Below are 14571 nucleotides of genomic sequence, written 5' to 3' on the forward strand. Positions count from 1 at the left end.
TGTCCGAGATTCAGTTTATTTATCTCTAGTAGCGAACTACCTACACCACAATTAGTACATCATTTACAAATGTTGCAACGAAGTGCAGCTCGACCTTTGGTATCAGGTCACTGGATCTCACCCAATTCGTAGCAACTCACGATGGCAACCTCCTCTCACAAACCTTCACGACACATGTCTTTTGGCGTGCACACGGCAATAACACAACGCCGAACCATTAACGCCATTAACTACACTCAGACTGGAGCCGAAACTCGTGCCAACGCACCACTGGCACTTACCACCTGGCGAGCATTGCTGTAACCCCTAGTGTGCCTACTTGCGTACAGAGGCGCTGCTGTAGACCCAGGTCCGCCAAGGACGGATAAATTAGCCGTCTATGTCGTCTAGCTCAAACGTAGACTGACGATCCATAGCTCGTTCGGACATAAGGAAAACTCGTCCGCCTCCACTACCCAGAAAAACAGATGTTCTCAAAAACAGAAGAACTCCATTCTACCTGACTCAAACATTGCACAGGATTCTGATGCGTGTGGTAGTGCCGGCGCTTGGCGCACTATTGGTCTCGTTTCGGTCACCCTACAATAGCCGTCAGAATTAAGTCTGAAAGACCAGCCTCCTATACGTAGAGTAATCTCTTAAGCACGCCAGCCGGTCATTACACTACCTATGAAACACATGGGCTGAAACCGATATGGACAACAGAAAACGCACATTAAAAACACCTATAAAACATCACATCTACAACGAAAATGCTACAAAAAGTCAACGCCAAGACTACGACGACAAAGGATTCAGCTCCGTCAATTTGTTCACAGTCTCGCGCTGAGATATACAACCTCTCGACTCGCACTCGAGAAAAGTTCGTGAGCGTGCTGCCCACCAGGCATCTGGCAGACCTGGCATCAAATAGCATTCACGCGGCACTAGAGGTCACAATCCAAAAGGAAAAACGTTGCCTGCGAGTATTGACACTATGAGCATTTCTGCCGGCGGCTCGTTGCCGACTATTCCGGTTCTGCCACACGGCGCCACAGGCTGGTGCCGCCGGTACCCGCGGGCGGCCGACCGACCGCCCCTCCCTGCTCCGGTAAAACGCCTCCGCCTGCACTCCTGACCCGTTCTCGCTGTCCGTCCCACAGTATTGCACGTTACGCGGCTCCGCTCTCACGCGGTGAGAACAGCTGCCGCTCTCACAGCCGCCAGCCGCCGGCCTGCTCACATGTGAGCGCCGAGCGGCCGCACTTGGCCCTCTCTACCAGAATCCGGCTTATAGAGCGCTACCTACCGAGCCGCAGCCTGCCGTCCCGCCCATCCGCTGACGGTCCTACCACTCGCGGCGCGGTGCTGTACCGCAGCGCGCCGGCGGACCCACCGCGGCCCGGCCGGCGCAGCTCAGTCGATCGGTTCGCTCCACGGATGCTCGACACGCCCGTACTGTATGTCGGAGAGAGTGCTGAGGATCCGGTGGGCCAGCGAGGCGTCTCCGTCCGGCGTCGGGATGACAATGTCGCGGTCCATGTACCGCACCCGCTCCACGGGACAGACGACGCAGGCCGTACCGGCGCCGAACATTTCAATCACCTGCCGCCAGAGGCGCCACCGTCAGCCGGACCGTTCAGCGAGGCCGCGCACGGGCCGGGGTTCGAGGGATCACGGGACTTGGGGGCTGGCAGAGTGAAGAAGAGTGTTTAATAACGGTATCCATACGGTAACTAATGAATTAAAAAAAAAATGCACACCTCCGGCCACTCGATTACATGAACAGCTCGCGACTCTGCTTCATTATTCCCATCAGACGTCTACAACTTAAACATTCCATTCACAGCCTGACTCCTCCCCTCCTTTTTTCCATTCCTCCCTCTGATTTCTCCCCTCTCCCCCTCGGACTTACCCTGCCCTGCTCGGACGCCCTGACGAACTCTCCCATGGTGAGGCGGCGCTCAGAGACGGTGAACTCTCCCCACTGGCGCGCCAGGTCCAGGATGCTGCGGCGCGTCACTCCCGGCAGGATGACGCCATCCAGAGGCGGCGTAACCAGCTCCCGGTCACCCTGCTCGGTGGTCAGGAAGCAGAAGATGTTCATGGTGCCCACCTCGGTGATCTCGTGGTCCTCTCCGTACAGCCACATCACCTGCTGGAGGTCCTGCTTCTCGGCTACTTTCTGTCGGCATAGCCAGAGAAAGAGGGATTTTGTCACACGGCTGAGCCTGAACGGATCATTAGGGGTGCGACTTTTTACATATATGGGTGGCTTCAGATGGGTTGACGACACAACCGTAGAGGGATCTGACCAAGGTCATATCAAGTGGACAGCCTTGAACCAGGCGCGACAAATGTTAAGGATACATAGCTCAAAAGGGCATGGGTAGGCAAAAAAGATGGAAAGCTACGTTTGAGTTACATAACCATGCGCGGTGTACCGTCAGCCTTGGTAAAATACACATAACAATATAAACACAGATGGATTACACCAGCGAAGGATTACACAACATCTGTCATCGTCAGTGTTTTATTTTTCTTCAGGAACTGCAGGTACACGCCGCTTATCAGTAATGAGCATACGTCGTCTGACTTTGACGTTGTTAGTCATTTCGATCCGCGTAAGATAGCCATCATTCTGAATAGAATGCGTTCGAGTTGTCATTCCTGGTTGAACATTCTTAAACGGAACCAAGTAGATTTGAATGTGATGGAGCAAAACAAATCGAGCTGAAATCAGTGCCAAATGAAGTGTTTCAAGTGCCAGCTTTGCACGTCGTAAAATGAAAGTCTAGCTGAGAGTCTCACCACGAACCACTTATCATCAACTGAGAGCTCTGTCAACAGTCTGCATCTTCGTGCAAACTACACCGCCCTTTCACATCCTGCACAACCCTCCCACTCCGCCCCGCCGTTCCGCGGTGAACGGCAGGGCCCGCGGGCAGTGTCCCTGACCGTCTGACCACTCGGCTCCCCGGCCACATCACGCCACCTCCTGGCCCCGCCCCTCCCGTCCCCTCCCCCACCGGGGGTTGGAGGCTCGTCCGGACGAGCCCACCGGACCGCTGCCAACTGGCAGAGTGCCAGCTAGCTACATCGACCGGGCCCGGCCCCCGGTGCGCGGCCGTGTCTGATCCCAGCCGCCACGATCCCAAAGGTGTGGTGTGTGTGTCAAAGTCACCGGACTCTGAAGTAGAGGTCACCTCTGACTGAGTCAACATCCACAAATAGAAACGATTTTCATCATGTCGATTAAACTCGTTGCGTGCTTGAATAGCATGGTGATGTCATTCAGCAGTTTGCAGCATCTTCGCACTTAGGATGACCCATGCAACATGCAACAGTGATCTTGAGACATTGTTTACTCTTGATCGAAACTCGCATATGCTCGTATACCACCAACATCACTACTGTAATGTCGTGGCATGCCAATTGCCAACCATATACACTAAGTACAAATGTTTCGAAAGCGATCTGTTTAGGCCTTGGGGCGTAACGTATTGCGCAGGTCACCTGAACAGTAGGGCTATTGCGCAGGTCGCAAACAGTACTTTATCTTCCGCCTGACGAAACAATATCGACCGTCAAAGGCAATATTTAAAAGAAAGCTTGACGTGGCCACATAGCCGGATACCTGCATAACATCTCGGCCAATCCGGGGATCAACAACATGGTATCTTCCTGTGTAGATTCATCTGGCCATGTAATTGAGCTCTGTCGCGATAGCGCGTCAACGTCCATCTCCGAAGCGCACCAGAGCTACTGCCTACGCAGTACCGTCCGGCCCATGGGTAAATCTGTACTCCCCCGGCTGCAGATATGGCCGGGAGGCCAGGTTATTTTCAGTCAACGATACGGCGCAAAAGCAGCTTGCAGGACTGGATGTGAGGTTTGGATGAGACATTACAGTAAAACTACATAGCGTTAACACGATATTGTGTCCGCGTTATTGGTTTCAAATAACTGACATGCACTGTATCAAAACCTATCTAAGGAAGCGAACAAACCTGTAAAGAAAATCCTAATATCCATCGTATCACCACCGAGGGTCTCATCAACATCATCAACAGCGACGTATCATCAACAGCGACGTCGCTTCGCAAACCAAGCACAAACTATGAAAATGTAGGTCACCTTCACAGCGAACTGGGCAAAATATCACAAACTGCATCGATCTTGACATAACAAATCACATCTCGTGCCCGAGACACCGCACCGTACCACAGTTTACCATTCATACCAGCAACCTCAACACCCTCGACCACAAGGAACCCAGGTTCGCACGGGATCATTGACAGAACCCAGTGGACGTTATACACATTTACTCATTGACCTCACATATGGCAGCAAATTCGGCTGAGGCGGTACAGGACGACTCTGATGACCCGAGAGTCCATGCGGAGGAACAAGGGATGGACCTCAGTCGTGTCAGAGCCGCCTGGAAGGCTGCAGGCTGGTTAGAGGAGCGACGGGACACCAGACACCCAGGTAAGGACGCTATAATGTACCTGAAGTAGGACGATGTGTCTCGAAAATAATCACAGATGCTGGTGTTTTTTTTTATCTCTTTGAACTTGCTGGATAAGAACTGGTCTTGTCCGATACGGTCAACCATATCTTCATCGCAAATTTTGACGCCGTAGGTCTTATCCGTGGTTACCACTGGCCACGATAATATTCGTCCATGGAAGTCATAAGTCAGAAGCATCTGAACATAGCTTAACGTCTTCAAACAACTTGTTAGGAAGCGGCTGAATTAAGGTCAGTTGGCAGAGGTCTCTCTCCACCTCGGAGCTATCATTAGGTCCCTTCTCTCTGTTGTCAGCCGGGGAAGGTCCGGGAACTCACTCCCAGCCAAGCACCAGTCTGCCACTGTGGACTAAATATACGCACGGCGTCTCGCCAGTTGCCAGGCGCACCATCGTCGTTCAGTCCCTAACCCCAGACGCCTTCTTTGACAGGAGCTAAGAGCGGAAGCCGCAATGGCAGCGGCAGTAACAGCGGTGGCCGCTCCGCTGCTTCTGCTGGCGTTCTCTGCGCTGCTGAACGACTCTGATCTCCCAGACCCCGGTGGAGTCCCGTCTTTCGCCCATCTCTCTCCCGAGAAGGTTTTACACGAGGTCCTCGCCTCCCAGCGCTCCGTCGAGGGCGAAATCACGTTCCGCCTGCGCCGCGTCATAGCCGAGCGTTTCATTGGCATAGCAGTATCCCACCTGCGCCGCATCTCGCCGCTGTTCGCCGGAGCCACCGTGGAACACGACGGCGGCGCGTACGAGCACACGCGCGTCTCAAACGTCGCCGATTTCGACATGTACACGATGCTGAGCGCGGAGCCGCTGCGCCAGTTCGACCTGCGCGGTGACGGTAAGGGTGGGTTTGTGGTACAGCTCCGCCCCGGCGCGGACCGAGACCATCTTCCCGAGGACCTCGTCCACATGCTGACAGTAGACGGCCGTCTGGACGCAGAGAAGTTCCACGCGTGGATGACCGATCGTGTGCTGTACGCGCTCCGAAAGGCGGCTGAAGAGCATCCCGATCTGCGTCCGGTGGTGTACCAAACACGAGGCGCGCCCGGGGTCAATCTGACTGACTACAGCGGAGCTAACATCGAGGTGGACTTGACCGCTAAGCTGCCGGTGCCACCCGCTGGGGACGCTGTGCTCCGACTGGCGGCTCTGCGGCCCTGTGGTACGCCGCTGGTTCCGCCCGGCGGACAGCCCGTGTGGTACCTGTACCCGGGCCCCGGGCGCAGCGGAGGGGCGGAGAGTTTCAGCGCCAACGCGCCACGGCTCGAGATGGTTCTGTTGGAGACCCAGCCGCTGCTACAGCGGGTCATCAGACTGCTGAAGACACTAAGCAGCGTCCACGACTGGCACGACCGCTTCCGCGCCTCCTCGTTCCAGCTGAAGCAGGCAGCGTTCTGGTGGCGCGAGGAGCACTGCACGGAGACGCGCCTGCTGCCCGCCTCAGTGGGCGTTCTCCGGCGGCTGAAGGAGGCACTGCGCGCCCGACGGCTGGAGCAGTTCTGGTTCGCAGTGCCGACCGAATACAGACTGCGGGAGGAGCTGCGAGCGGCTCAGCTGGCGGACGAAGTGGCACGGTTTGTGGAGGTGCTCATCAGCGGAGACGCCGCCAGGGTTCGTCAACTCTTCGGTATGTAAAGGGTCCGTGGATGGACATGGACGGCGCACTCCACATGAACTCTTTTGTATACAAGCTCCGAGATCGAGCCCATTTACGGTAATGAACGGAAAGAACGGAATGCAATCCGTGCGAAGAACCAAAAAAGGAGGAAAAGAGGATGCCGTTGATGCCATTATTCGATACTCGATAGAATACAATCCAGCCTCAAACGCCAAAGGATGCTTGCAAGAAATACCGAAAATGTATAATAAAAAAAGACACATACTCATCACATTTTTTAGTCCATTCAGCAGCAGCACCAGTTTGTACCATTAGTAGTTTCAGTTATCAGACACAGTCCCTCCCGACCCCAATCACTGACCTGCACCATAACGGTGGGCGCGTAGTTGGCCCCCATCTTGGCGAAGCCGCAGCCGCCGCGCCACGCGCGGATGTACGCCGGGTCGGCCAGCAGCGAGACCGGCTTGAAGCCCGAGGCAAAGTACGGTCCGACCGGGCCGAGGATGACGTACAGCACCGCGTTGTTGGACGCCGAGACACCCAGTGTCGGCTGCCGGGTAAAACAGTGGCCAGTAAACGAATAGCTGGTGCCTGTCGAATGCATATAACTTGGCTGTCACTAAACAGTGAGTCTCAGTTATCATCAAGAAGGCATGTACCTAATCAGCCGTCTGCATTTAATTTCTACCAGCCGTATATTCGAACTAGCCTCAAAGCCTCAAAGCTCTCAACGATATAGCCTCAAAGACCACTGGCCCCATTCTCCACTCATTCTCAATACTTCTATCCCCACCACATTACGTCCTTTCCGTTTGTTGTTGGGGGTTAGGGACGCACCGACTGTAACGTCATTTTGCGCCATCACACCCTTTCCCTCGCCCTCACTCACCTCTGTGCCGATAAGCGTCGGCCGAATGTAGAGACTGGAGGCGGTCGAGTGGGGCACCCACTCCTGGTCGATGGCCACCAGGCGTTTGATGCACTTGGTGAGCTCGGCTCCGTCAAAGTTGGGCAGCACCACCCGCTGTGCCGTGGCGTTCATCCGATCCATGTTGAGCGATGGTCGGAAGAGGCGGATCCGACCGTCCACACCCCGGTACGCCTTCATACCCTCGAACAGCTGGGGACGGAGACGGAGAGCGGGGTATGAGACGATAAAAATACTACTGGTTTCAAGGTAAGCAGGAAAGGTAAGTTACAACTATATGCCGGCCTTGATGAGTCACACGACGGACATGCAACAAACTGGGCATAAACACCCCAGTGAGGACTGAGGAATTGTAATGAGCACACCCAAAAATGTTTCTCAATAATTGATCATGGAAACCGGACCGATTTTCAACAGATTTGTTCTTCCATACCAATTTACACAATGATGCATACAACAGGTAGCACCACAGTTATCAGTCACCACCCACTGGGTACAACCACCGCTGAAGTCCGCACAGCACCTACCTCAAGGGCGTAATGAAGGACCTTGGCGGCCGGGTGGATGGCCAGCGGCTGGAGGGGCGTGATGCGCGGGTTGGCCCAGCCCTTGGCCGCGCACCAGTCAATCGTCAGCATGTGATCGGTGAAGTGCTTGCCGAACACCAGGCTGGAGACGGGCGGCTTCGGCTTCAGCTGGTCCGGCGTGGCCAGCTCCATGTCCATCTCCTCGAACTGGGGACAAGGCGCAGAGAGGACGTCAGGGGACAGCACTGGAGATGTTGAAGGGTTGGACTGATGACGTCAGGTCAGGGGACATGATTGGTGACGTCAGATTTAAGTAGAAGGTGTTACGGAACCAAGGAAGTCAGATAACACTCACATAAATGTGTCACCTTGAATATCATATCGCTACCGAGTGCTTCCATTAAGAACCGCATTCTATTAGTTAACAAATGTGGTTCATATGGCCACTATTTTTTTTAAAGAAATTTATTAGAAGCATAGCTGCGCAATGCCGATCACTGAGACACCGTTGCTGGGCTAGCCGGGCTACTTTTCATAATTTGAGCATTATAAGCAGCGCTCCCCAGCGCCCCACCATCCACAGGGCGCGTCGCTACCGTGCTGAGCTGAGTTACGACTGAGAGGGCCGGAGGGGAGGGGAGGGGGACTGTCAGCCACTGCGGCGTCCAACGACCGACTGACAGATGGGTCAGCCGCTGACACCTGGCCCACTGCCCCGTATCCAACCGGCGCCAAATCATGGCGACACGCGCGGCTGGTCGGAACCAGTTTAACACCATGCAGAGTAGTAATAAAAACGGCACATTATATCATACAGCCTCTGAATAAACAACTGAGGCGTGAAAGTCGCAGGACCGCATATTGATAATACATTTTTTTTCCCCGGCAGTGGTACCAGCATCCTCTACAGCTACACCAATGTTGCCATCAGGATCAGTTGACCAGGCGGCTGTCAGGAACGGTGTTACGAAGCCTTTTTTGTCCGGTTAGGAGGGCCTCGCTGACCCCCAGCCTACCGTGAAGGGTCATCGATCCAACCGGGAAGGCCCGACCGACCAGACAAGGTCACCAGTCACCAGACCAGACGCCCAGTTTTCTACCACCTAGCGACAGCGACACTACCCAATGCACTGGTCGAAAGAACAACGCGGAATAGCTCTGAGCTCTGGCCGTACACAAGGTTACCGTGTGCAGCAAAATCTACTCTAAAAGGTGTTTGCTTGCAATGAGTTAGAACTCGTTATTGTAATTCGTTGATAAAAAGATAAAAAATTTCACTTCGTTAATAATTGGAGCGTCATTATCAGAATTAATACAAAACGGGGTGCGTCGTTTTCCAGAAATAACTACACTGTCCGGTCCTCTGAAGCCACACTTCCGAAAAACGAACATCTCACGCAAGTTTCACCTATCCCAAACCAGTCCAACCACCAGGAGCTATAACGTCAAAAACTGTCGTTAAATAATGACAGACTCCGTTAAGCAAGGTAGAACTTTAGCCGGTCACCTTCCATCGCCCCAGAAAAGTGCGCCACTGGCGGCAAACTGCTTTCATTGTCCTTCCACGCAGCCGGGTGGCGCACGTGTCGCGAGCTGGCGGTGGAGATCGCCGTCAGATCGTCACCGGTCCGGCCGGTTCGCCGGTATACGGTGCACCGGTGAGACCCCATCCGTGACGTCACACAGCGCGTGGCCCAGATATCGTCAGTGAGCGGGGTGAGGCGAGGTGAGGTTCAGAGACGGTCGGCGGAGCGATGCGTTGGGAAAACGGACTCTGGGTGACGAAGCAGAATGCGATACATTCATTGAATTTACGATGGCAGTCAGTGGGCCAGTGAGAGCATACATAAATCCACAAATCGTGCATTTAAAGATCCAGGGAGCATGCAAACGGCACGTGTAGTTCAAAACTCACACAAGGAAACAGAAAATCGGTGCGAGTTCAGCGCACTCACCTTGAATGTTTTGTTGAATGACACATGTCGAGCTGCTTTGCACGAGCAGCAGTGCTGCACACTCAGGATCTGAAAACAGAACAACAACTCGGTTATGATTGCAAGACCCCAGCCATGATGAGTTGATGCAGTTTGCCGACGAATTTTCAAGTCAACCTTACAATGGTGAAAATGAATTCCTAAGAAAGCCCGCTTTCCAATCGAATACATTTTATTTGGATTCTCTTACACCTGTCTGAAAGAAAGCAGAGAGTAGTGGTTCGGGGAAGCAGTGGCGGATCCAGGGGAGGGCAAAAACGGCAACTGCCCTCCCAAACGGCAAAACTTTAGACTTCTTGCGAACTCAGCTGGACTCCCTATGTTCGTGGTCAGATATGTGGAACCTGACCCTGACTCCGAATAAGTGTAAGGTGCTGAGTCTGACAATGCGGCGCAATTCAGTAATGGCAGCTTAAGTGATCGGAGATGTTGTGCTCGAGTGCGTTCAAGTGATGCGAGATCTGGGCGTATTCTTAGACCAGAAGCTCACGTTTGGCGAGCATGTCGACCGCACTGTACGGAAGGCCAACATGGCTCTGGGACTGCTCATGCGCACATACGCAACAGGAAAGCGGGGCCGTTCTTTCAGTATGACGAACTATCGTGCCATCATGTCGACTAACTTCGCTAACGTCCGTTCAATTCTGGAATATCGCAGCGTGGTGTGGGCTTTAACGGCTCAAACACATATGAAAAGCACCGAACGTTCCAGGAAAAGTTCCTAGTTTGACTCTGTGCCCGCTGCCGCGTACATGTAGGAGTTTCCTTGGACTATCCTATCATGCATGATACCAGCAGCATGATATCACGTTTATCATCTGCACGCGTTGAAACTGTTCGTTCCTGCGCCTTCAACCGCATACCAAAGGCAAGTAACGCTTTTCTTGATGTGAACAGAGATGTGGATGTCTGGGAGAGCGGCGCAGTGGAATTCAGAACAAGAGTGAAACGGCATGTGATGGGAGTCTGACGGCTGACGGTATTCTTGTAACCATTTCTGGCACGCCGGTCAGTTATCAGATTTTACTGTGTTTGCGGTTGTATTTTTATGTGTTGTGGTATGTGTATGTCTATTTATGAGTTTTATGCAAGGCTGCACCTATTACTGGGTATCTGCCCGTTAGTGCTATATTGAAGTAAACAATAAACAAACAAACAATAATTCAATTGCATCAAAACCCTAGTCCATTTTAGACCTAAACACAGAACCTAACCGATGTTCAGTTGTACTTCCCTGAAAGCAAAAGACTATTCAAATAAACTGTGTCCAAACTGAGTCATGCGTTCCCGAACAAACTACTCCTGCATCAGCGGGCAACTTTCAAACATCCATCAGCGATCGAGACAAGATGGCAATCTATCAAATGCAAGTAATAAAACACCCACGATACGCTGCGTGTGACGCCAATGCGCACGTGTCAGGGGATGTCGCAACTCGCAACGCGAGCCGATGACCGGCAAATGTGCCTCGGCCCCGCCTTCCGCGGCGCACATGCGACGTTGCCCGACCGGTGCAGCTGTGAGGGGCGGGCCGGGGCGGGCAGCCTGCCAACGCTCCCGCGCCGGCTGACGCCAGGGCCCTGTTTCACCGCCCGACGCTGCGCGCGCTGCAGCGCGCTGGGAGCTGAGGCATACCTCCGACGTCACTCGAATGACGTGGCGTGCGATCCTTTAGCTTATGGTAAATCGCGTTTCGAACACAGACCTTGAAGAACCTAGTACCAATTGGACAGAAGTTTGAGTGCGAATACTGCTAGCGTGCGGATGGTGCTGGCGCCGCGGTGCTAGCGTTTTGCGATGACGTCATAGCGTAGCGTCAGAGGGAAGTTTGTTGATATTGCCATGGAAACCCAACGCGCCGACGCGCGCAGCGCACTGCAGCGCTCCGCCGTGAAACAGGGCCCTGGTAGGCACACGCGAAAGCCTGGCGGTGGCTGACCCGCCCGAGCACGAGAGCACGTCAGATTGGTTTATCGTTTGCATAACTAGCAACGGTCGGTATTGTAGTAACGCAACTGCGATGCAACTTCGATGCATTTACGATGCAGCTAGGGACTTTGTTATCCCGCCCCTATGTAGGGCAGCATTTACTCTCTGGACTCACAGAACACCCTGACGAAAAAATCGGACACCGCTGCGTCACTCATTGATTCCCAAAATAACGATCATGTGACAGAACCAGGGTAGGTAATACATTCAATGACAGGACGGTCGGTGAAATCACGTGACTCGGACAGTTGGCTAGGCCTAGTGACAGCTGAGTTATTGGTGCTCGAGCTAGGACGCACAAGTCAAGCCAGGAGAAGGGTCAATGACTTGAGCAACGGTGCTGGGTGAGTCGGTAATAAGGCAGAACACGGTCATAGACAGAGGTCTAAAGTCGTTGAAAATGTGATGGATAATGACGGATAACCGGGTTCAGCAGCCGATGCCAGATATCTGATTAAATAATAGAGATACAGCCGATGGCCAGTTCACACGCGTGCCCAATGGTGTCAGCTGGCAACCGGTCCGTTCAAATAATCGCGTCAGTCTGACTATCCGGCCGGGTCAGATGACCATGCAAGTGGTAACGACCCACCCAGGGAATACAGCTGGCCATCAGTACAGTAAGGAGCACTGACCAGTAGTAGTCATGCAACTGGCCAGTGGCCAGCCACTGGGAGAATGGCCCATCAACACTCTGATACAGGACCTGTGCTGGATGCTTATTGTTCAGTCACTGACAAAAAAAAATCATGGTCTTGTCATTGCCACAATAGTTGCAGCATGGGATCAGTGCCCCAAAATAGCATTTTGGCTTGGGTGTCAGCTGGGAAAATTCCTCACCAAAAAAGGTATGGGTCTGGGAGTGGGAAGTTGTGGGCCAGATAAGACCCAAAAAGGTGAGAAAGTGATCAGTAGCATAACTCTATCTACAAGTGTGGCTGTGTGGTAGGATGCAGGGTGTAAAACAAACCTCCACATACGAGGTTTTCTTCCTTAGATTCATTGGGAGTGGAAAATCACTCTTAAAATTTGGAGGTGGGTGAAAAATGATTCATTTGGGTGTTGCTTCCCACCCAAATTGACAAACTTTAGGACACTGCATGGTTAACATTGCTGGAAACATTCTTACACTTGCCCATTGAAACCTGCCAAGCATATCCAAGGTAGATTTCAAGAGTCAAACTATCTGTGGGCACCCGCTTTCACTGTCCACTGGTTAGAAAGGCTTAGCGGAGGTCGAAAACCAAGGGGGACGGAGCAAGCAATGGTTCACAGCATCGCCACTCCACACATGGTGCAAAATGAAATTGCAAGTGGCCTGCGCAACAATAATGCCAGGGCAGGGTTGGTGCTAACCACAAACACGCACAACATGAAGACTGAACAACCCAGCATTAACACTTGATTCTGCACTGACACCTTTCAATTTTGACAGATTGGAGTCAACTTGAGCCTAAAATAAGAACTAAAACATCCTGGAAAATGATTATTTGAGTTCCAAAAGTTATTTGTGTTATTTTCAACCTTAACTCCTCATGGAAGAATGATGTAAAGTCAAATGTTTGGCTATAATTGTAATGAGACAAAATCATAAAATGCAAGGCATAGAATATGGCAGGAATCAGTTAAAAATCAATGAAAGACTTCACATTTTATGTTAACTCACCTTCCTGGCAGATCTAAAAGCAGGAATATATACTGAAGCCATTAAAGACCACACTTTTCACAAAAACTTCACAAGAAGTCTTCCTTCAAAGTCGCACGGACAGTCGACACAAACGGGAAATTGACTCAAGTACCACCGATATTCACTGAATGTTTTCCTCAATATGTTATCTTGGCCAGCACAACCCTCAACAAAACTTGAAAAAATGCCGGCACAGCACACGGGAGACACCCCCACACAGCTTCACTCGCAATGGCCTTGACTCGCAAACGACTTCTGTGTATGCTGCTGGAAGCTGTTTGCGTCAATAATGGCTGTAGTGCGCCATAACTGACTTGCAGTGGCCTTGTGGCCTTGAAGAATAGTACTTTTCATTTTTATTTTAAGTATTTTTATTTTTGGATAGCAAAGTTTCGTGCTAAAAATGTGTCTGTCAAGCATAAAAACTTATTTAAAATAGTTTTATCTACAAAGGTAAGAAAAATATAATCATATCACATCAAATAAGTCATGCAACATCACGAATGAGAGTTCTTTCGAGCTTTCACGCCATCTATAAAGATTGTAGAGAACTATTTGGGCTATAGATGACGCCATACGCATATTTGCGTGGAAACTTACAGCTTACCCGCACGAAGGCGCCAGGGCTGAGGGCGGGCAGTCTAGGGTGTGTCATATCTAATATTTTTGTCTCAGATCAAGCGCTTCCGCGGATATTCCTTGTCCCTGGGTTCATTGAAGCCCATTGGCACTGTCCTTTTTTCGCTGCACCGAAAATTCAGGCGGCGCGGGCCCAATCAATTTCGACATTTTCCGTGGCGCCCGGCGTTGAAGTCTCCATACTGAACACAATGCGTACCGTAGCGCTAACACCAGCCATATGACTCGCCGTCGGCCTGTAGCGGCCAACACCGTTTGACGGTTCAAATTCGATTGCTATTTCTTGTTTAAATGGACGTCGGACGAAACATATTGTTATCTTAATGTGTTAAGGCCATTCAGGGACCCACAGATGATTCATATAATAGGATCACGCTGCAGCCTTGGCAAGACTATCACGAGTGAGGCAGGGAGAATGAGAGCACGGATGGACAGAGGGCAACGTGAGCGGGGTCTCGGGTATCACCCCTCCGTCGGCAACACAATGTGTCGGCTTTCGAGTCATGTGCTGTCTCTCCGAGGTACACGAGCTTGCGAAGAACGTGGGTGAGTCTGGTTTCAGCTGCGGCGTGAGCAGAAGTGCGTGTGGCGCAATCGAATCGGACTATGCGTGCCGCAGTGATACCGTTGCGAAGCAAGGCGAAACATTTTGTTAGCGGGTCTCCCAGTGTGCTGCCGGTA

At 52.1% G+C, this 14571-nt stretch overlaps 3 protein-coding genes across 3 annotated transcripts in view; 2 read left to right on the forward strand and 1 right to left on the reverse strand.

Moving 5' to 3' along the window:
* Nucleotides 1-13660, reverse strand: LOC122394473 (branched-chain-amino-acid aminotransferase, cytosolic-like). Its single transcript, XM_043391360.1, has 7 exons — nucleotides 13231-13660; nucleotides 9537-9605; nucleotides 7582-7788; nucleotides 7016-7246; nucleotides 6488-6676; nucleotides 1895-2164; nucleotides 1-1584 (listed from the first exon to the last, which is right to left on the reverse strand). The coding sequence occupies exons 1-7, from the start codon at nucleotides 13270-13272 to the stop codon at nucleotides 1396-1398; spliced, it is 1197 nt and encodes a 398-aa protein (XP_043247295.1). The 5' UTR covers nucleotides 13273-13660; the 3' UTR covers nucleotides 1-1395.
* On the forward strand, nucleotides 4205-6394 carry LOC122394474. The gene is made up of 2 exons (XM_043391361.1): nucleotides 4205-4470; nucleotides 4944-6394. The coding sequence occupies exon 2, from the start codon at nucleotides 4965-4967 to the stop codon at nucleotides 6141-6143; it is 1179 nt and encodes a 392-aa protein (XP_043247296.1). The 5' UTR covers nucleotides 4205-4470; nucleotides 4944-4964; the 3' UTR covers nucleotides 6144-6394.
* LOC122394475 (low affinity immunoglobulin epsilon Fc receptor-like) overlaps nucleotides 11849-14571 on the forward strand; it is an 18287-nt gene continuing 15564 nt past the window's right edge. The window contains exon 1 of the mRNA XM_043391362.1: nucleotides 11849-11908. The gene's annotated coding sequence lies outside the window, so the exon portion shown is untranslated. The remainder of the gene's footprint in view (nucleotides 11909-14571) is intronic.

The sequence above is a fragment of the Amphibalanus amphitrite genome, unplaced genomic scaffold (assembly GCF_019059575.1).
Source record: "Amphibalanus amphitrite isolate SeventyFive unplaced genomic scaffold, NRLGWU_Aamphi_draft 000594F_arrow, whole genome shotgun sequence".
NCBI classification, from domain to species: domain Eukaryota; kingdom Metazoa; phylum Arthropoda; class Thecostraca; order Balanomorpha; family Balanidae; genus Amphibalanus; species Amphibalanus amphitrite.

What these genes read in the sequence shown, in the direction of transcription:
- LOC122394474 (XM_043391361.1), top strand. Translation starts at nt 4,965, where the DNA reads ATGGCAGCGGCAGTAACAGCGGTGGCCGCTCCGCTGCTTCTGCTGGCG.
- LOC122394473 (XM_043391360.1), bottom strand. Translation starts at nt 13,272, where the DNA reads ATGGCTTCAGTATATATTCCTGCTTTTAGATCTGCCAGGAAG. An exon ending in CTTTTAGATCTGCCAGGAAG is followed by an intron (nt 9,606 to 13,230) that starts GTGAGTTAACAT and finishes TTCTGTTTTCAG; the next exon opens with ATCCTGAGTGTGCAGCACTG. An exon ending in CGCCCACCGTTATGGTGCAG is followed by an intron (nt 2,165 to 6,487) that starts GTCAGTGATTGG and finishes CTATGCCGACAG; the next exon opens with AAAGTAGCCGAGAAGCAGGA.